General features: G+C 34.7%; 1 protein-coding gene across 1 annotated transcript in view; it reads left to right on the forward strand.

Moving 5' to 3' along the window:
* Nucleotides 1-3,524: 3,524 nt before the first annotated feature.
* Nucleotides 3,525-23,597, forward strand: part of LOC150075204 (uncharacterized) — a 31,490-nt gene continuing 11,417 nt past the window's right edge. The window contains exons 1-4 of the mRNA XM_090388817.1: nucleotides 3,525-3,631; nucleotides 6,880-7,044; nucleotides 14,318-14,466; nucleotides 19,949-20,008. Coding sequence (XP_090244943.1) covers nucleotides 6,888-7,044; nucleotides 14,318-14,466; nucleotides 19,949-20,008 — 366 coding nt within the window. The 5' untranslated portion in view covers nucleotides 3,525-3,631; nucleotides 6,880-6,887. The remainder of the gene's footprint in view (nucleotides 3,632-6,879; nucleotides 7,045-14,317; nucleotides 14,467-19,948; nucleotides 20,009-23,597) is intronic.

The raw sequence follows: 23,597 nt of genomic DNA on the forward strand, positions 1-23,597 counted from the left end.
CTCAAGTTTTTTACCTCTTTCATTTCTTTCACTAATTCCAAAATTTCCTATAGTACCCCTTTCTGCACTGTTTTGTCTTTCCAACCTTAGCATTGAAGTCCCTTATAATGCCAGTGTAGTGGGTTTTCTGCTTATCTAGAAGGCTTTCAATTTCGGTGTACATTTCTTCAACTTCTTCATCATCATGGCTCGATGTTGTTGCATAAATTATTATAACCTTTAGCTTGTACCTCTTAGAAATCCTGAGTAGTAGTCTTGACATCCTTGGTGATGTACTTTTGAATTCCAATGTGGTTTTTTATATCTTTATGGACCAGAAAAACCAACTCCTCCTTCACTCCTTTCGCTGTTTCCATAGATGTACAGCAGATTTCCAATTGATCAACTTATAAGTGATTCATTACTTCTTCTTGTTTCAGAGAAACCGATGATATTCCAATTCACATTTTCTATTCCTTTTCCAGTCTAATATCCTGTCTTTACCGATGAACGATCTTACATTGTAATAGGCCAAGTTCAGTTCCCGTGCATGGTAGCCTGGTCGTACCCAGAGATTCTTAGCTTTTCTTAGAGATTCTCTGCTTCCACTCTGATCCTCGCGCTGGCGTAAGAGTGGGAGTGAAAGCCGCTGGGGACTGGGGGCCATTTGTTTCGTCTTGCCGTCATGTGCTGGAAGGTTTGGTCTTTTCCTTTTCATGCTGACCAGGCGTCTTGTAGAGAACAACTCTACACATTCGTTGACACCTAAGTGACGTAACAGGGCTTACCATCCAGAAGGTGTGTATGAGTGGATCCCTATTCTAATACTTAGAACCAAATTCTATTTAAAGTTAAAGATATACTCACGGATTATAAACGTCTTGGAAGGGGGTATCGTTTACCTACTAGAGGCTTGATAGTGTTCTGCTTCGCTCTTACAGTTATAATTGAAATCAGAATGAATATCAGTCGATGTGATTTGGAGTGTTGATATGAAACTTAAGGATGCGGACAATGATGTATTTTGGGCCCCCATGCTTAACCAGAAGAGATTTTGCACTTATGTGTAATATATATGCAACTGGTTTATGCATTTATCATATTATGAATTATATGTATATAATTGTTTGTGTGCTGCCTGTTTCAAAAAGGCAATCTATATACTCTGCTAAAATATGTTTAAGTAAATTGTTAAGCCAATTGTAAGTTGGGATTTCTATATCCATTTATTTACAGTATATGAGGAAGGCTTATAATTGAGAAATACACTGTGCTGTCACTTTATTAGGTACACTTACTTACTAGCGTGTTGAGCCTCGTTTAGCTTTCAAAACAGCTTGAATTCGTCTAGGCATGGATTAAAGATGTTGAAACGTTGTGCAGGAATGAGGTGCCATGCAGACATGAGTGTGTCACGCAGTTCCTTGAGATTCGACGGAGGTGTAGGCCTGCAGCTAACAGCCCTTTCCAGCTCATCCCAAAGCTATTCAATAGGATTGAGATCCGTGGACTGAGCGGGCCACTGCAGCAAAGAAGAGTCATTTTCATGTTCCTGGAACCATTCCATTGTTATTAGGGCTTTGTGCACCAGCGTATTATCCTGCTGGAAGTAACCATTTGAATGAGGATAAACTGTCAACATGAACGGGTGTACTTGTTTAGTAACGATGTGGCATTCAGACGTGAATCTATGGGTATCAATGGACCCAACGTGTGCCAAGAAAATATACCCCAACACCAAAACACTGTCCTCACCACCTTGCACAGTAATTATCGCACATGATGGGTCCATGGATTCATGTTGTTTTCGCCAAATTCTAAGCCTTCCATCAACATGATTCACCAGGAACTTTGACTCTACAGACCGAGCAACTGTTTTCCCATCCTTGATAGTCTAGTGCTGGTGTTGCTGTGCCCACAGGAGGCATGCTCTCTTGTTCTTCATTGATAATAAAGGTACGCGATGTGGACGTCGGCTGTTATAGCCCATTCGGAATAAAGTGCGACTAGTGGTCGTTCTTTTGTTCTGCGCACCAAGGTTGTATTCTAACATAATGTGCAACATTGTGGCCCGTCTTTGCTTGCACAATTCTACCCATCCTTCTCTGAACTCTCTCAACAACAAGCTATTTTCTTCCACAGGAGTGCCGTTGAGAGGATGTTTTCTGTTCGTTACACTATTCTGGATACACCCTTGAAACTGTGTTGCGTGAAAAGTTCAGGATAACTGCTGTTTCAGAGATGCTTTGTCCAGCGCGTCTTGCACCTACTAACATGCCACGTTGGAAGTCCGTTAGATCACTCCTTTTCCCCATTCTTGCTACGGTTTGTATGCTTAACTGATACTAGAAAGGTTGTTCTGCTGCATTTATATCCACAACTGTGGTCATGTGACTTGCAACGTTGTGGGACAAACCATTTGTGTGCACAGCAGGGATGTACCTAATAAAGTGGCAGCACAGTGTATATGAAATACGTAAGCCCATAAGAAATAAGGCTGAATTGTTTTCCCCCACTTGTTATGTGTATACAGAACTTTTTATTCTTGATGACTAATACTTTATATCTCTTCAAACAAGAATAACGAAGAGTAATTTCTTCCTTTAGTTGGGACTAACGATTAGGAAAGCCCTCCCATCTATAGTCATAGTATGATGAATCCAAGATACTCTGTAAAATTAATTTTTGCTTTCCTCCAAGTTACATAATGGAAAGTAATCTATACCACTAAGGTGGCTAGCAAAATTTTATTTTATCATTTTTAGCTTTGGAAATATATCGAGACTAGATTTTATAGCCTTATACATAGTATGGTTTGCCAATTTATTAAAACAGCCTATGTTCCTATGTATTGAGAATGTTTTTGTTCTGTAGTATTGTCATTTTATACGAATGATAATACTGCATGTTGTGGATGTATTATTGAGACAAAAAGTCAAAAATCAGTACACATATTCATTGTACAGTATTCCCTGTTTCTCTACTGTTCTTTAGTTTCCATTCTGCTGTCGTAATGACCAAGACAGCAACAACCTCTCAAAAGGTCCATAACAAATACTGCTAAACAAATATGTAAAGTGCAGAAACCAAATAGTTATCTTCCATTAGTTATGTGAATAAAATAAAACGATAAATTTTTGCGTTCTTTCCCTTTATATCTAGTATATATTTGAAGCCAAAAGATCATGAAATCATTTTTAGTCTCGCTGTCTCTCAGCTCCAACTCAGGACAGCCGCTTCTTTATTACCTGTTTGTTTGTTGTAGGGATTTAGGCGATATTCCACCATATATATTACGTCTGTAAATTGTGTGGTCGATGCTGTTTGCTGGATGAAAAGCTTGGGTTTCCGGGAAAAAAAGCCATGCTATCTTGGCTTGAGCACAACTAATACAAGTGTGCTACCTCGACGGGGCGACCTTTTCTAATGCCTTTTTCTTTTAATTGCAGCAACTAGTGTTATGTGTTTTGTTTTGTTTTTCCCCAGGTGGCGTGGCACGTTTTAATTTCCACTGTGTCCCATGTGCTATTGTGGATTATACAGAGCAGAGTGTAAAGTTACTTATCTGTGGTGGATTATATGAATTATCGCGAATAGAAAGAATCTTATCTGTTGTAATTAAGTATATTTTGTTAAATTTGGTTATTGTTTGGTAAGTATAATTAAGGTGATATATATGTTTACTGTGTAGAACCTCATGGCCTAAACTTCTGCTTTCGTGTCTGTGATGTTACCGGTTTGAAATTAGAAGTTTTTGGTCGTGAAGTTTAATTTTTGTTTCCTTACGATAATGTTTTGCTGTACTGGAATTAATTTCGAAGTACAAAGTATTAAGAATAGCGAATTAATTTCGAAGTGCTTGCGTCTCCAAAATATCAGTGTTTAAAATGCTAAATAAATTACTAAACTGACATTGAATTGTCAAACATAAATGAACCGAAATGTAGCGTTTGTTTAATTAATGGTTTTAAAGTGTTGTAACAAATGCCCAGATCGTCCATGCCCGAAACTATTGCCTTGCCTTTAAAACGGACTCTACACATGAGTAACAGTATACCTTTTCATGGAATTTTTTGAAAAAGCGTTGAGAATTTGGTTTACTTGAAACTGTGAATAGGACGAGAATTTGTTTTTTTGTGTGTGAACTTTTCTTACATTAACAAATTTAGTATAATTTTTAGTCTCTAGTAGTGTTTATATTCTTATTCAATTTTTTTTAATTATTAAATTCTAAGTTTTAAATTATTACATTTATTTAAATTAGGTGACTGAGTCCTCCCTATACTGTAGTCCTGCTGTTTATGAGGTGTGGCAATAAAGTTTCCAATAAAAATGAAAATTAACACAAAGTGAAAGAGCTCAAAAATAGTTTTATTTTTATTCCAAGTAATCATAACCGGATTAAGTGCACTTATTGCACAGTTCTGTAAGTTTCTGAAAAAGAGATGATTTTCAGTTCAATGGTTATGTTTCTCTTCATGTTCTCAACATACTGAAATCTCTTTCCTTTGAAGGCATTTCACCTTGGGAAAGAGGTTAGAAGTCTGCCGGTGCTAGATTGGATGGTTGATCTGTACAGTGCCATGTTTCATCAAAAATCTTCACAACATGTACACAAGTGAGGGCTTTGTCATGCAACACGAAATAGCTGCCTTTCTCTCAAAATTACAGCCTCATCTGGGAAATGTGCTTCAATAGTCTTTGGAGCACTTATATGTATAATGCAGCATTGACATTCCCTCTCCTTCAGGTACAGATCCCTTGTGAATCATGCTATTTGTCAAAAACCACAATCAGCATCATTTTGATCCTACACTTCCACAAACAAAACTTTTTTGGGCTTGGTGATGATTTTGAAGTTCACTGCATGCTCTGACGCTTCATCTCTGGGTCGTACTGAAACACCCAATAGTCATTTCCAGTGACAATACAGTCAAGGAAATTAGGATTGTCTATACAAGGCTGGGTGAAGTCTTTGCACGATGGCACTCTTCATTGCTTCTGCTCCTCTGTGAGGCTGTGTGGCACAAATTTTGCACAGACTTTCCTTTCCCCTAAATCTTCATGCAGAATTTGATACATCATCTCCTTATTCTTATCTAACTCTTCAGCCATCATTCTAAAGCTCAAACAACAATCTCTTGTCTCCTGAACTTTTGCAGCGCTGATCTCATTTTGAGAGGTTGATGGATGCCCACTTCTTGTATCATTGTGCACATCCTCACATCCCTCTTTGGACCACTTATAACATTTAGACATGTTGGCATGACTTAACATTTAATCACCATAAACAGTTTTTAACATTTCATAAGTTTCTTGCAGATTTTCCCAGTTAAAGTAAAATTTGATGTTTGTTCCTTGTTCCATTGCAAAATTGTGACACAATGTTAATGCTAATTATGAAACCGGTTGTTACTTGCAGCCTGTTAGCCTACTGGACAGTTTCTGTACCACCATCTGTTGGAGGAAGTTTGAACTATAGCATGCCACTTCAGTTTATTTTCAAGCTCATCAAACATGACTGCAACGGCACCAGCCTGGGAACTTTATTGCCACACCTTATATGATGAGCATGGCTGTATGTGAATGTTGTTGGCATGAAGATTTCCATGTTTAAATTGGTAAGCTTCTTCTGCTACTGCCAAAGCACCAGCTATTTGCAACAAAATACTTACACAGAGTCTGGGATCAGTAATCTCAGTAGATTCTAAAGATCATCCACAGTATTCATATTCAATAACAATATATAGTTGATTTTCATGAAAGTAACTTATTGTTTTTATGGTATTTATTTTCTGTTGAGGTCAGGTCCTCTTAACTTTTTGTGTATCCAAAATTATCAAAATTTCCAGAAGAAAAACTGAAATCTGTAATATTAACTGTGATTCTGCATGTGATGATTGAATATATTCTGTGATTTAGCCAATATTTAAGGACTACTGATGAGCATGGCTGTATATGAATGTTGTTGGCATGAAGATTTCCATGTTTAAATTGGTAAGCTTCTTCTGCTACTGCCAAAGCACAGGCTATTTGCAACAAAATACTTACACAGAGTCGGGAATCAGTAATCTCAGTAGATTCTAAAGATTTTCCACAGTATTCATATTCAGTAACAATATGAATGCCAACAACATTCACATACAGCCATGCTCATCAGTAGTCCTTAAATATTGGCTAAATCGCAGAACATTCAATCGTCACATGCGGAATCAAAGCTAATATTACAGATTTCAGTTTTCCTTCTGGAAATTTTGATAATTTTGGATACACAAAAAGTGAAGAGGACCTGACCTCAACAGAAAATAAATACCATATAAACAATAAGTTACTTTCCTGAAAATCAACTCTATATTGTTATTGAACACATCTCATATATTTGTGACTGACTGAACTGCTCCATGTTGTCCATCATGCAGCAAAAATGTCAGTATAAAATAATGCAGTGCTTGTGATGAAACTAAAATACATTTTTAAAAAATCAATGAAAATGCATTTTTTAAAAAAGATAGCAATTTCAGTGACTGTGCAATAAATCAGTGAAAAAACTGATATAGTTGAAAACTTGACGAAAGATATTAATACACCAGAAAACAGAAAACCACATGCGGAGGTTGAGAAGCACTACTATACAGCAAGTTTACTTCTTATGATGGTAATGTTAGCTGCTATAATTAGTTTTAAAAGTTTGAAATTCTATATAGAATTATCAGAATTTGAAATTATAGACAAGTATACAATAATTTCGATGCTATTAGGATTAAATCCACCAATTTTCCTTCTCTATTTTGGCATATTTTTTGCTTGGAGTTTACTTGAATTAATTTTGAAATTCATATTAAATTTTATAGATCTGTAGTCTGTTTTATAGGAATTAAATTCTTCATAATGTTCTTTCAGTAACCATAATGAATAGAGGTCGAGGTGGCAGAGGAGGTGGATTTAGGGGCAGTGGAGGACGTGGTGGAAGAGGAGGACGTGGAGGTGGTAGGGGTGGTGGTGGACGAGGTGGTGGAGGAGGCTGGAGAGGTGGCTTTGATTCAGGTCCGCCTGATGAAATTGTTGGTAAGTATGATACTTGTATCAACTAGTGCAGTCATTGTTCAGGTTATGATAATTGACAATTTTGCTAGTGCTTGTATTTTTATAAATTTATTTTTAGTGTATATTATCTCTAACTTTTAATGCAAATGGAATAGAGCAGGGGTGGCCAGCTTAATTTGTGATGCGATCTACTTTTTTTCTTCAAAATGTGCTGCGATCTACCATCTCAAAAATTTCATTGCACAAGGTTAAAAAAGTTAATCAGCACATATTGAAAAATGTTTATAAATTTTGAAATTCAATACAATTCAGAATTCTTATTTTAAATTCATATGTATTTAAAATTTTAATTTATGCAAAGTTTGTGTCTTGATGTCATCTGCCATGCTTTCAAAATCGGGGATATACTGTGATAAGGCCAACCGTAAAGAATCTTCTGTGTGCAAGTCCATAAGAGCACAGCGATTCTTTGTTTCAAATATGAAAAGGCCGATTCACGTAGATATGTGGAACCAAAACAGGAATTTAAAAGTTCACTGCACTTTTTTACATTTGGGTACTTTTCTCAGCAAACATATTTCAAAAATTCTTTTTCCGATGATCTGTCTTTTAGGAAGATATTGTTTCGCAATGTAATAATTTCATTTTCAAGTAATATTTTCTCCATGTGAAAAATCGCAACGATATTTTTCTGCAATTTGTTTCGTATCTAAGTTGACATTAAATGGATAAGAAATATATTGAACAGTGTGTCTTCAATTGTTTTAAAATCACTGAATCTGGTTTCAAAATTGCCCACAACATTCTCAATTTCAGAAACATATTTCTCACTATTAAATTCAAAAACAGGATATTTTTGCAAATGATCTTGCATATTTGCAAAACGGTCAAATTTTTTTCCTTTGAGATCCTTAGCCATTGCCAAAATTTGATATTTATATGCAGAAATACTAATCATGTCACCCACATTTTTATTTTTTCCTTGTAATTCCAAATTCAGGTCACTTAATTTACTGGTAAAATCTGCCAAAAAAGCCAGATCACACAACCACTCCGTATCTTGTAGCTGCTGATAATCATCTCCCCTTTGATCAACAAATTTTTTAATTTCATTCAGCAAATTTCAAAACTTACTCCGACTCATCCACCTCACATCTGTGTGTAATATCAGATCTGGTTCTTTTTCATTGAGTTGCATTTTGAAAAGTCTCCTTTGAAAAGATTGTCCTCTGATGGAATTCATGATTTCGAAAGCAATGTCCATAACACTTTTAGTATTTAATCTTTTGCTGGCTAAAACTTGTTGGTGGATGATACGGTGGTAACTCAAAAAAATCTGGGAATACATCATCTTTTTTGGCACAATGCGATGAATCTGTTAAGATGCCCCGTCATTGCTCCATCTGTTGTTACTGATACGAGCTTAAAAAGTTTTTTGAATAAAATGTTTGAAGGCGTTAAAGATATCAAGACCTCTAGGTCTTTCTTCAAAACCATACCCAGCAGTTCTTCTCTAGTGGCAGAATCATCGAAAACCATATGAATAAAAACGAGCAACTGAGCTGTATCACTGACTTCTGTAGATTCATCCAGTTGTAAAGAAAAGTATACACAATCGTTCGCTCACATTTTTGCTCATTTTTTCGATGCGTCGCATCACAGTATTTCGAGATAATTGCAGATCTTGAAGGGCACTTTTAATTTCATTTTTGTTTTTAAAATTTTCATAAAGAGAATGTTATTTCTAAAAATGTATCTTTGATGAATTGACCATCAGAAAATGATTTGCATTTTTTGCAAGAAGATGACTCACTTTAAATGATGCTACAGTTGCTGCTTTAGATTGTAAATTAGGTGTCATGAAGAAATTTTGTTGCATGAATAATCTGGATTTAAGTTCTAATTTATTTTTTCTAAGGTCACTACTCGGTGGAAAATCCGATTGGTATTTACCATGGAGTGCATTGAAGTGCCTTTCTAAATTTCCTTTTTTGGGTATAGCCACGGAAGCATTGCAAATCAAACAACATTTTTCTTTCACCATTACAAAAAAAGTATTCTAGTTCCTACTCTTGATGAAAATGATACGTTTTACTCTTTTTAATAGTATTCATTTTAAATCAAAAGGTATTAAATTAACATATAAGTACTGTCCAGTTATTAAATCAGAAAAAGCAATGTTTACTGATTAAAACACTTTAAGTTGGGTGAACCGGAAAAATATGCTGTCTGAACAGCTAACGTAGGATAATTGATGAAGAGGTTTCCCACGTGAGGAAGTTGTTTCCAAAATAACCGGACAAACACACCACCATTTATTGCTCTGTTTGGTTATATCCTTATAAGAATCAATTTTGAATGCCTTTGTGATATTTCTCTAAAGCTATTTCTGGAGGTCACGACCATAAAACAATAAAAACAATTTGCACATTCTGGTTTATTGGGCTTTTCTGTTAGTGCAATCTAATTATAAACGGGTAGTAAACTCAATATTATTGCATTTGCAATAATACCGACAGCTGGAATTCTGTGGTATTTTACGTTATTATGGTGAAATGTGTTTTTCCTTCACAATGAAATCTTCAATCATGCAAAAAAAAAAAAAAAAAAAAAAAATTAATTTTCAAAATCTGCTCTTCGTTCCTATTTTTGAAGCTTCGTAAAAAAAAAATAAATAAAATAATAATAATAAAAATAACACAGCAGGTAGCCAAACCCGCTGTGCAATATAAAATTTTGCTAGTATACCTGACCGCACAAATCGAGGGATGACTGTATATTCACAATTCGTCGTGATCGACCAAATTAAAGCCACGATCGACTTGCTGGCCACCCCTGGAATAGAGTGTAGCCATCACTATACTGAAATATGTTATGAATGTATTTTAGGGAATGCTGAATAAATTTTTGCAAGATTATTGATAAAATTTATTAATCCAGTGTCAGTTGCATTATAACAAGTGGATGCATAGGGTAATTTTTTATTCCAAATTTAAACACTTATAGCACCTGTATTTACGAATATATCTAATTTTTTCCCTTGTTGTATATAGAGGACCATTGGCACTCTATAATAGCAGCTTACAGAGTGCAATAGTCTAATAATTATTGCATACTTAATGCTCTAAATAATATATTATTTATGTAATGAGACTAGCTTGTTACAAAAAATAAAATAAAAATAAATATATAAAATAAATCATTACCTAAGTGGTTATAATGGCTGATTTTAACATTTGATGTCATTGTTGTTATAGTTTATATAGTGCCCTAGTATCTAAGTGCACTTTTACCTCAATTTAAACACTTATTCCACTCGTGATTATGAATACAGCAGACTCTCTATTAACCAGGACGCCCGTCACCACCAAATACGGAAGATGCGGAAAGGTCAGGAAATGACCACCGCATCTCCCGGAGCAATATGGCCTTAGTTGCTAATGCTCCTAAAAACCAAATAACAAACAAACAAACATTAACCAGGACACTTCAAGACTCCAAATAAAAAAAAAATAAAAAAAAGAATCAACCAGAAATCAAAAAATTCAAGTAATACCTAGAATAGGTATAAACAGATATTTTTAAAGTCGTAAATAAGCAACATTATAAGTCATCATTGGGAGATTAGTGCACCTATTATCTTGCAATCCCTGCTGTCTTCACAGCCGCCGCTCAAAAAAAAAAAGAAAAAAAAAGACCAAATGTTTAGTTTGTTTTAGTGCATTGCTTCGATTGTTGTGTTCCGTTGCATCGCAAAAGGACAAATTTTGTTTTGTTATTTATGTCAGGGATGTCAGATTTTTTTTATAGTAATTTTTTTTTTTTTTTTTTGTTTGTTTAGAAATTGCGAAAATGATGGGTAAACGCAAAAGAGTTGCATTTTCAGTTAAACAAAAACTTGAAATTATTCAAAAGTTTGAAAACGATGCGTCTGTTAAATCTCTGAAAATGGTGCATCTGTTGGTGACCAAACCATACGGAACATCGTAAAAAATAAAGGGAAGCTTTATTTTAGATTTGAAATCGCAAAAAATAAAGGGAAGCACCATAATTGGACATGCGAGTGGTTCATGGCAATTTTTTTTTTCGTTTTTTTTTTATCTATCACTATATTTTTTACGCAGGTTGCTGAACATTTTTCGATATAATAAGTCCCCAACTTACACAACTACGGATTTACGTTTTTTTATTTTTTACTCAAATTTTTTTTTTTTTTTTTTTTTTTTTATGATTGTAAATTTAAAACAAACAAAAATAATAAATAAATAAAATAAGCAATCAATAACGACAATCACGGCATGTACAAATTGCACAAGTGAGATACGGAGTAACAAGCAAAAAAATAGGAAAGAAGAGAATATTCTTGCAATTTATTTATGGGTTTTTTTTTTTTTTTTAATATATGACTGAAGATTTCAGTCAAGGGGACACATTTCACCATAATAACATAAAAACCCACACAATTCCAGCTATCTGTATTATTGCAAATGCAATAAGATCAAGTTTACTATCCGTTTATAATTAGATGCACGAACAGAAAAGCCCAGTAACCTGGAAGGTGCAAATTGTACCTTTTGACTAAAGGTACAATTTACCTTTATAAGACCAAGGCATTATCAAGAATTTGAAAATGCATTACCGAAGGCACATACTGAAAAAATTTATTCTGAGAATAGAAACCAACCAACCTGTGGATTCTGTTATAAATTTGCACATGTGCATATCAGAGTTGGCCAAAGTATAGAGTTGAGGTGTGACGGAAACAACAATTAAGAATTGTTTTGCAAAAGCAGGTTTTGCTAAAATGCCAATTAACAGTGATGAGAGGGATGAACTACTACAAGATATTGAACAATCTTGGGAAGAACCTTCAAGAAAGAGATTTGATCAGTGGAGAAATTGTACTTGACAAATTTTTAGGAGTTGATAACAATGTCTTAATAGCTGAATATCCGAGTGATTCCAATATTTTGGAGAATATTCAAAGAACTAGTTATAATATTGATGGTGAGTTGAACAAAAACCAGGGCAACAAAGTTAATGAGGACAATATTAAACCTTCCAAACATGAAACATTGGCGACATTTGAAACTTTGCATCGAGGCCTTAAGTGTGAAGAAAATGTGCCAGAAAATATATTCGAGTGTTTAAACAAATGCAAAGATTTTTATGGTCGATGTATAGAAAAATCTTGTGTATGACAAAAAATAATTCTTAAAAGTGTACTAATATATTTTGCGCATTATGTGAGTATGTGTATTAATAAATTAATTGTTTTAAAATGTTAGAAAATTTATTCATTCCCACTTATTTCTGATTTATTTCTCATATTTTACTATATTTCTGAAGTTGAATTAGTATTTTTCATTGTTGAAAAGGTCATATTTCTCTATAACGAAATTTCTGTTTAATGAATTTTTCAAGCAAAAGATCAATTTCATTATGTAGAGGTCTGACTGTATATCTGTCTCAGTACATAGTATATTAAGGCAGAAAGTTTGTGTGCAGAAAAGGTTTAAATGGCTTTGGGGATTTTTTTATCCCATGTGCCTACAGAAGAATTAAGTATATCCATATTTCAAATTTTATCATTAAATTTTGTTAGGTAGCATTTCTTATTGATATGTGTAGGATAGTGTTCCACAGCTGGTATGCTACAATACTCTAGTTATGAGTTCAATAATAATGCCTTCCAGTTGTAAATAATGGGACAACACTGCTATGCACTCATTATTAACTCTCCATTACTTGCACCCCCCCCCCCATGTGGAATTACATTCTTTGGATCTATGATACTTTCATAGCTACGACTCCAGATTATTGCTAATGCTACTGGAGGGTTAATTCCAGATGACACTCTCCAGCAGTTCCCCTTGGACTGTAGGCATAAAATTTATCATTTTGACAATTTTTCTTCATTAATTTTGGTTTTCTTGTCTGTGAACAGAATCATACTGTCTGTTTTTTGTATATCACTGCAGCAACAGGTTCAATCCTAATCTAATTTCCTTTAGAGCAGGTATTAACGTCCCCTGCCATCCTTTGGTAAGTGCATTACTTAAAATCTGATTTAATTTGAATATTTTCATATTTCTGGCCATCACCTTTTGTTTTTGGAGAGGATTAGGAGTTCATTGAATTTTGTTGTTAGTGGCCTTACTACAGTCGGACCTCTCTTTAACGAACTTCCATATAGCGAATATTTCTATGTAGTGACCTTTTTTTGATTTCCACTTGGTTATTACATTGAAAATGGTTTCCTTATAACAAAGAAAATTTTCATATAATGAACTGTAAGTTGTAATTGTTTATACAGTAATGTCAGAAGTGTCATCAATAAAATGAGTGAATTCAAACTGCTGGTTAGGACAAGCAACGCTGACATAATAGGGCTTACAGAAACGTGGTGCCGCCTGGAGATAAGGGATGATGAGTTTCAGTGTGGTATGTATAATGTATTTAGGAAGGACAGGGAAGATAGAAGGGGCGGTGGGGGTCATGCTTCTTATCAAAAGTAGCCCGAGCACGACGAAAGCTTTCCCAGATTCAGGCGTTTCGCATGCTATTTATAGAATCTGTATGGTGTGAAATAGTTGGAAGCAATCTACAGACCAGGTGATTGTGAAGATTATGATGAGAGCCTCTACATGCAAATGGAATGAGCAAGTAAGTGTGAATGTCTTATTATGGGTGATTGCAATTTGCATCTAATTGATTGGAGCAAATGGGAAGGAAACTCCACATGGGGGATGATCACTAGATGATTTGAATTAATTGATATGAATGAATTAAATATTTGAATACCATTTGATTTATTGATACTAAATAGTTGTTACACCACAATTTGTTTCAAATTAAAAATAATCATATTTCAAAATAACCAAATGAAAGCATACAAAATTCGCTGACATGGGGGAAATTGAAACAACTTCAGATTATCAGATATATTAATTTATCTGGCATAGAATTAATAAGGTTTTCTTATATTCGTTTAAATTTATTTGTGTATTTTTATTTGTTATTGTTATGATTTTGATTATTTAGTTTAATTTGTGATTATTTATATCATTTTGATTTGTTTAGTTTCATCTTCAAAATTTAAAGGCAGGTTTAAATTTTTAGGTTGGCTGCATATTTATTGCTTAATGAAAAAGAAAAAAATTAGTTTTTTTTTTTTTTATGACAATTAACAATCCCTAACTTGATTAACATAAATACACAGGTTGTGACTAATGTTGAGCATCCTGGTGGGAGGTATAATTTATTTGTCTTTATATCAGTTGCTTTGTTGCAGAACTTGGCCACTTTCTTCACCCTTGTGAAGATGATTTAGTGTGTAAAGCTGTGGCTGAAAAAGTTCCGTACTTCAATGCACCAATATTTCTAGAAAACAAACAACAAATAGGAAAAATAGATGAAATATTTGGACCTTTTAAAGACTATGTATCCTTTCAGTTTCATATGTTATATGTGTATAACCATTATTAAAAAAAAACATTTGTTTTCAAGTTTGTATTTAGTAGTAGAATTTACATTTACTTGTATGAGGTATTATACTTTGGAATTCTAAAGAGTAAAAGAAAATGTAAAACACTTGTGAATAAACGTATTCTTTAAACTACAGTAGAACATCAGTTATCCAGAATAATTTGAAAGGCTGATCTTTGTCTTCTTTTTTTTTTATATTAATGGTAGTGCAGTAAGCGCCGGTTATAGTGATCACGTTTGCAAATTGAATTTTGATTATAATAAGCGAAAGATCAGATTGTACTAACAAAAAGCCTAATAAACCAAAAACTGCCAATTGTTTTACGGTTGTGACTTTTAGAATTCTATGTGACCTTCAGAAATGTGCTTTAGAAAAATATCACAGGGACCTGGGTTTTCTCAGAAACCATGAGTGAATTTTGAATTAGTTTAGCTCCAGATTTGGTGAGAATAGTATCCGCCCGAAACTGTACTATTTATTATTTTTCTCAGTTTTTTTATGATAAAATGTGAACGAAAAGAAAACGCGCAATTTTAACATTGCAACAAAAAATGGAAATTGTTGATAGAATTAGAAATGGTGAAAATTTAGGAAATCTCTCCAAAGAGTTTAGTGTGGGGACTTAAAAAATTTACAACATCAAGAAAAATTTCAATGTTGTAACAGAATTTGTGTTGATTATGGATAGTGAAGGAGGATCTAGTAGGAAAAAGACAATGTTGAAACCCAAAAATGCCGCTGTAGGGAATTCACTTTATTTATTATTATTATTTTTTATTTTATTTTTTTCTTCTGAAGCGAAGTTTAGGTGAACCAGTATCTGGCCCAATGTTGTATGAAAAAGCATTGGATTTTAATTGAAAATTAAGAGGTAATGAAGATTTTAAGGCAAGCACAGGTTAGCTGAATAACTTTAAACTGAGACATGGTATACCTGAACTAGACATTCAAGGCGAGAAACGTTCTGCAGATGAATTGGCAGCAGTGTCCTTTAAAAGTAAGTTTGCCTCAGTTAAGGCGCCTCCGTAGCCAGGTGGGAAGGAGCAGCAGTGCGTAGTACACGCTTCTTGATTAGACCGGGGTTCGAGCCCGTCACCACCAAATACGGAGGATGCGGAAAGGTCAGGGAATGACCACCGCATATCCCGGAGCAATATGGCCTTAGTTGCTAATGCTCCTAAAAATCAAATAACAAACAAATAACAAAGCTTCAGTTAAGCAAATTACGAGAAAGAAATATCAAGGTCTTGTACTCCACATGTCCTTGATATTTAAGTCCTCTAACTCCATTTAAAATTGTGCTTTGTGTGAGCTGTAAAGATAAAGAGCTGCGGGTTGCCGACTTCTTTTCTTCCTCTTTTTGTTCGGTTGCTGAATGACGTTTCCGAAGCAGTCATGAATCAACGTATTTTGCTGGATCAAAGCGGGTCAGTGGTGGGCCTACAATTTTAAGAAACTGTTTTTGTCATCAATGAAGTGCTGGTTGGACTGGCGATCAGATTCATTTATGAAAATCCTCGTTCACATTCACTCGATGAAATTGGTATCGTACTCAGAGCGTTCAACAAATGCTTCAATTCTTCTGAAACCTTCTTATCAATTGGGTATCCACGAATTGCATCTCTTTCATTTAACTGTAACCTAATTGACAATTTTCTAACTTCACTTTCACCAAATGCCAACAATTCATGTTTAGAAGGATTAATACCTTTGTTGTCCTCGTTTTCTTTTCTTGTTTTTTTGAAACTGTCCAAAATGTCGGCGTCGTTTGGATGTTCAGGTACTGTGACCATGTAAACGGAGATGAGGAAAAATGTGGATAACGCACTTCCACGAAACAGCAGATAATTATTTGTCGGGGTAAAAGTAAATCACTTTTCTAATTCTCGAACAGGGCGCTTACGGTTGATTCACAGAGGTGTCCAGTCTACGAGGAAATTGAACTAAAACAGCATTTTAAATTTTGTTAATTATCAAAAAAATTTTCTCATTAAATGTTTTGTTCAGTAAATGTAATTGTGTATTGTACTTAATAAAAGTTTTGAATATTTTCAATTTTGCTTTTACGTGCAACAAGATATGGAAAATATAACATGCTAAAGAAATCTAACTTTGAATTTTTTTGAATATGGCCACTGTATGGGAAAAAGTTGGACACCACTGCAGTAGAAGGTGGGCCAGAGCCCATTGGGAATGCACCTTGATCTGCTCACTCTTGACTAGTGCGACTCCTCTGTATGTGGGACAGGTGGTCGGATAGGTTTTACCAGGTACCACTAAGTTGTAGAATGCTTTAGCTCTCTTAATTCGCGCAGCAGGACTAATTGCCTGGAGGCCAGAAATGTGAACAGTGCGTACCGAGTTAATTCTCTCCTAATCCGTTCACTATGTGGAAATTTTCTTCACCCAACAGAAACTACTGTATTTTAAATGTAACTTCCAAGGGGAATTCAAAATAACTCGCTATAAAAGGACTTCGTTAAACAGAGGCTCGACCGAGTAATTTAGAATTATAAAAATGGTTATACAGTTTTATATAGAAAATATCTTAAAAATAGACAGTAAAAAATGCAAATTTAATTCAATTATTTTAAGCTTATTTGAATAGTAGGTAAACATGTGAAAAACATTTGCGGAATATTACAAATTTCGAAGTGCACTGCATCCAAATGTCACACATCACTGTTAATAAATAATAAAATCAGACAGAGTCAAATCTTGATTATATGCAGGATGAGGCAAAACTCTCCACCCTATGCAATTTTCATCTGAGTCATATTGAACTGTGTGTGTATCCTAGCATGGTCATGGTGTAATTCAATTTGGTGCCTTCTTAGAACCTTCCCTTTTTTGTTTTATAGACCTATTAAGCTTGTCAAGTGTTTGGCAATATTTTTCCTTATTTATAGTCTAACCTTAATCAAAAAAAAATAACCACAGTTGGGCCTTCTCTGTCCCAATACATTGGGGCCATAATTTATTGTAATGATCTGGCAATTTGAAGTTTTTTCTACGATGGAGATGACAGACATGTTCATTTCATAGACTGATATTTAGACTAAGGCGCATTTAGGGCTAGAGCCTCAAGCTGCGAACAAATTTAGACTATGTATATAAAGTGCTTAGCATCATAATACACAGCCATTTCTGAATAAACAGAAAATTTTTAAGGTGGCATCGTTTTAGGTTATATCTCATATTGTGAATACCTTCACAACGAGTTGCCATGATATTGCACTACTTTGAATAAGTAACGCTTCACCTAAGGAGAAGACTAGTGTTACTTATTCTCAGATAGGTACCACCACCCAGACAGCACTGTTTCAGGGCTATTTGGCCCTTCGTCAGTGAGTGGGTAGGTACCCAAGTGATGCAATGATGGCAAAAACAGTTATGAAGTATAACTCCACAATATGAGAGATGCCTGATGGTGTATGATGTATTTAGACTAAGGCGCATTTAGGGCTAGAGCCTCAAGCTGCGAACAAATTTAGACTATGTATATAAAGTGCTTAGCATCATAATACACAGCCATTTCTGAATAAACAGAAAATTTTTAAGGTGGCATCGTTTTAGGTTATATCTCTCTCATATTGTGGAGTTATACTTCATAACTGTTTTTGCCATCATTGCATCACTTGGGTACCTACCCACTCACTGACGAAGGGCCAAATAGCCCTGAAACAGTGCTGTCTGGGTGGTGGTACCTATCTGAGAATAAGTAACACTAGTCTTCTCCTTAGGTGAAGCGTTACTTATTCGAAGTAGTGCAATATCATGGCAACTCGTTGTGAAGGTATTCACAATATGAGATATAACCTAAAACGATGCCACCTTAAAAATTTTCTGTTTATTCAGAAATGGCTGTGTATTATGATGCTAAGCACTTTATATACATAGTCTAAATTTGTTCGCAGCTTGAGGCTCTAGCCCTAAATGCGCCTTAGTCTAAATACATCATACACCATCAGGCATCTCTCATATTGTGGAGTTATACTTCATAACTGTTTTTGCCATCATTGCATCACTTGGGTACCTACCCACTCACTGACGAAGGGCCAAATAGCCCTGAAACAGTGCTGTTAGGGGGAGCTTGATGATGTCCGGAGTTTCCAAGAATAGGTAACAACAGCCTTCTCCACTGGGGAAGCGTTGCCTATTCGAGGAGTTTATGAGTTTTTGAGTGGTGTGAGTTGAAGGAGTTACTGTCCCTTTCATTCTTCTACACTGTTTCTTTTCCTCTTCCACTCCTACTATAACTTTCCCTCTACCTTTTTTGCTTTTCTAAGTCTAATAGGGACAAGTGGATATTCGAGTAGATATTCACATTACATACACAAATAGCCCTGAAACAGTGCTGTCTGGGTGGTGGTACCTATCTGAGAATAAGTAACACTAGTCTTCTCCTTAGGTGAAGCGTTACTTATTCGAAGTAGTGCAATATCATGGCAACTCGTTGTGAAGGTATTCACAATATGAGATATAACCTAAAACGATGCCACCTTAAAAATTTTCTGTTTATTCAGAAATGGCTGTGTATTATGATGCTAAGCACTTTATATACATAGACTGATATTTAGAATAATGGTCATAATGGAAGGTCAGGTCTCATCACCTGTTATCAAGTCTTTTAAAAATATTCCTTGAAAGTTATTGCACTCTTGTGACTGGTTTTGACAGATCTCCCTCTTGGAGAATTTCATTTCCCTTGCTAAAAGCTTGGATATCATTTGCAGCATATTTTCATATAAATCTATTGCGTCTAAAACAGCTAAAGTACTTCTCTTTGAATGGCCTAGTGTTTGCATCATTGCATATGTGGCTATTGTCCTGTCTCTTTGAATTATTTCATTCAAAATCTTAAGTGTTTTCTTTAGTGCACACAGACTTTGGTTTTCTGCTCTTTGGCTTCTCACAAATGTTAGTGATTCTCCCTTTAAAATGTGCATGCATCTGTGGACATTGCTTACATCAATGGTGTCTTAATGGTAACTTTCCACAATTTTTAATGAATCCAGACAGCTGAGTTTTCCCCTGACTTGAAAAGGAACTCTATCACTAACCATTGACAGAAACAGACATCAGTTTGGCTGTTGTTCATAACTTCTGATCTGTAATAGACAGAAACTTTTATTTTAGCATATTTGTCTTAATATCTATACTAGCAATATATAAAACTTCATGGTGCTAACTCAGTTACAGGGAATTTTATTTACTCAAAAGGCATTACTTAGGGATCAAACCTTGTATATTAGGATAAACACTGGTTTCATTATTTTTTTTATTCAGTTTTGATGTTTGAGTGATTTTTTTTTTTAATTGACCAAGCATTATCTTAATTTAACATAACTTGTAAAGTAAAAGTTAATTTGTTTGATTACAGTGTTTGGTTAGGAAAAGTTTTATTAAGACTACAAACCTTAACCAAAATTACAGTTTGTGTCAGTTAAATTGTCAGAAGATATTAAAGCTAGCTCATTTGTAAAGGACCAAAAAGTAAGTACATTTATTCCAGCATTTTACCATTTGTGTTTTGATAATTAACAAAAGCTGTTTATTCCACTACTTTAATGGTGGCTAGTTTTTGTGCAGTTTTCCTCCATCAGTTTAATTACTGAGGGGGGAGAAATATGATTTTTGTTTATTTCTTTCTAAATCATATTTTGCAAATATTATTTAGAAATAAATCTAATTTACTTCAGTTTTAAAGTAAATAGAAATGAAAACACTTCCTGCATTAAAAGAGAATCTTAATTTTATTTCAGAGAACAGAATATACTGATCTATACATCATCTGTTTCACAAATTTCTTTGCACCACTGCAAACTACTGAGTTGTAGCTTTAGATGGTAATTTGTGAAAGCACAATAACAACAAAAATAATAACCACTGAAGAAATATTTATTTATTTTTTTTTTTATGGAAACCCCAAACACGAAAGGTATCAAAACCTATAGTACTTAATACCGTGCATGGGTTGAAAGAGAAGTATGGGGGGGGGGCGGAAACTTTGCTCTATAGACTAAACACGGGTTTCACCACTTCAAGCCTCCAATAAGTAAAGTGGTGGTATTGCACTGGTCGATGTGAGTCATCTACCACCTATGATATATAGACAAACTGAAACATTTAATGTATATTTTCTTTGAAATAAAAATTCCCTTTTGAAATAAAGATTGCCTTAATATAGAAACAAGTGTTTGAAGCAGAACTTGTGTGCATCCTAAATTTTGTGCAAAGAACAGAAATCAGAGTGGAGTTCTTAGCATTCAGTGATAAGAACTGCATTTGGTGATACTTGTTTACTGATGTTTATCGATGGGTGAAATGTTTCAAAAATGTCAGTGAATCAGATTAACATTTAGGTCGACCTTCAACTTCAAGCAGTGATGGGAAAAAATTTGTTCTGGTCAGTGATTTACCATCTGAGAAATTGTGTTAACTGGGAATGTCCTGTAGATTGTGGAAAGCGATTTTGGCTGAAAACCTTGACATGTGCCAAGTGTCAGCCAAAATCGCTGAAAATTTTGGACAAGAATGGCAGGTTACCAAAAAAATGCAACAGGTTCAATCAAATGTAAAAATAATGTCACTTATTTTTTTGACATTCAGGGTATTGTTCAGAATGGTCAGCTGGTAAAACAAGCTTATCTTAAAGAGATAAACAAGCTTATCTTATTCGGTTAAGGAAAAAAAATTAGAAGAAAATCCAACTATTTGTTTGAAAATGGCAGATGTTTATCCATCATGACATTGCTTCCATGCACGTGTGTGTGTGCACACACACACTTCAGTCTCCATTCAAGAATTTTTGGCCTCAAAAATATTCTTGCCCCCACGTGATTTTTTTCCCTCTTCCCTAAACTCAAAATGAAACTGAAAATATTTGAAACATTCCAATCATCCTGCAGAATGTGACAATGAAACTCAACTGGCTCACAGTTGACCTTCAGCAATGCTTCCAGTAGTTGATTGGTTAGTGGTTGGGTTTTAGGTGCATCAGTGACTTGGACCATAATGCACTGCTGTGCATTATGCCAGACAAGTGTGTTTACAGGCTAAATTTGAGAGCCTGAGATCGGCTAGCTAAGCTTTCGATTGAAGAGGACTTTAGAAATCCTTCAGTTGTCAATGGGAATCAAACCTACACTTCCCAAAATGAGTGACAAATGCCGAAACCACTATATTATCATGGAGGATGCTTCTGGTAGCAGCATATCATTAGGGTAAACTACTCTGTGAAGGAGGACCACTTATAAAGATGTTGTCTCTTAGAACTTTTTAATTTGACCTCATGTTAGAATCTTATGCATGAAAGCATTCAAAGAACCGTTCATAAAAGATCTGAATGATATTGATGCGGCCTAATTGTTGAATTAATATGATAGAAAGAAATAGTTTGGCAGATATGATGCCAGCAACCACAATAGTTTTCTGGCTAATTTAAGGTGGTGCCAATTAGTGCAAAGTGAAAATAGCAATTGCAGGGAACAAACATATTGTGTTGAATGGTTTATTGAATCGTTTACTTGAATTAGTTAAAATTTATGCATATGTGCACTGTGACAAAAAATTCAAGGCAATTGGAAGTGTTCAAACACAGAAACAGCTCTGATTGTCTGACAGCTCTGATGGGCATTAATGACAAAGTGAGTACGTGATTCCTTTCCATGTCTCCTAAAAATTGGAAATGAGAAATTAAATAAAGAAATATTTGGGGCAAAATTGAATGGAAATAAGCTTAAATGCAGACCAAGAGGGAGGTGGATTGAAGGTATCAAGCAAATATTGCAGTAAATAAGGCTTACTTTTCAAATCTGTTATATCCAGTGGGCTTCTGCCCACTTGATATAACAGATTTGAATGGTGATGGTCAATTTTCCATTCTACCCCAGTACCCACTTTACAGAATTTTACACTGACAGGTTAAGAAATAAAAGTATATTTTTAAAGTTTCTGAACCAATTTTTTAATTTTCCATATTTTAAATTATTAAAGATAAAAATATCCCCCTTTGGTGTAAACCATGTTAGTAAAAACAGGAACTTCAAAATAAAGGACAGGCTCTATTACCATATCATATTTGAGAAGTCTCAGGACTTACCACATGTTGATCACTGTAGATTTTTGACTGTACTCTCAGGAACAGATCAGGGGAATGAATCTGCTACACACACAGCACACACTCTCTATCTCTCTCTCAGAAATCCCACTTTTCCTTTTAAACCAAAACCATTGAAGGTTTCAAATAAAAGATGTGTACTTTACTTTTGACTTTGTGATGTGAACTAAAGCTTGCTCATCAAAATTAACCAACAGAAAAGCTAAATTGAGACTTGCAAGACAATATTAAGCATTGTGAGTAAAATCCTCAGTACTGACAGTAAATATAAAATTAATATTGTTTGTTTTTGATTGAATATATTGGTTACATTTTCTTTGTTTTATTTATTTCATTGAAGTAATGCTGTGCTGCTCACACTAAACATTTATAGTTCTGTGAAAGCAGCTTTTGGCTCACCAACAATTGCTAATTACACTGGTTTACAGTGTATCTGGGGTTTGAGTAAAAGTATGTGGCAGTTATTTATGCATGTTTACTGATTACTAAACTGAAGTTCGTTTGTTTTTATCACATAAAGATTTTTCACAATTCATTAATAAAATATTACCTAGGTATTATACACAAATACATAACTATAGTTTCTGGAATGGTTTACAAGTTTTATACCCCTATATTTGTAATCAGTATCAAATATTTGCCTCAAATACAACAGATTGTGCATGTTTAACCCGTAACTACACACACTGCAAGGTAGATGGTCCCTCGACCCATCTGTGATTCCCAGAATTTTATTTTCCAAGTGGAGTCTGGGAGACTCTTGTGTGTAGTTACGGGTTAAACTTGTCTGAGCATGCATTCACTTGTTTGTACAGTCCACTCAACCAAAGAGCCTATATAAGTGGCACATCCCTTATGTGGTCACAGTACTCCTGTAAAAACCATCGTGAGCTCTCACTGTGTGTTAGTTTTCTTTTAGTATGGCAACCAGAAAGTGTACAAACAGTCCCAACATATTTTGTT

Source organism: Mastigoproctus giganteus, chromosome 14, assembly GCF_048544385.1.
Source record: "Mastigoproctus giganteus isolate SK-2022 chromosome 14, ASM4854438v1, whole genome shotgun sequence".
NCBI lineage: Eukaryota > Metazoa > Arthropoda > Arachnida > Uropygi > Thelyphonidae > Mastigoproctus > Mastigoproctus giganteus.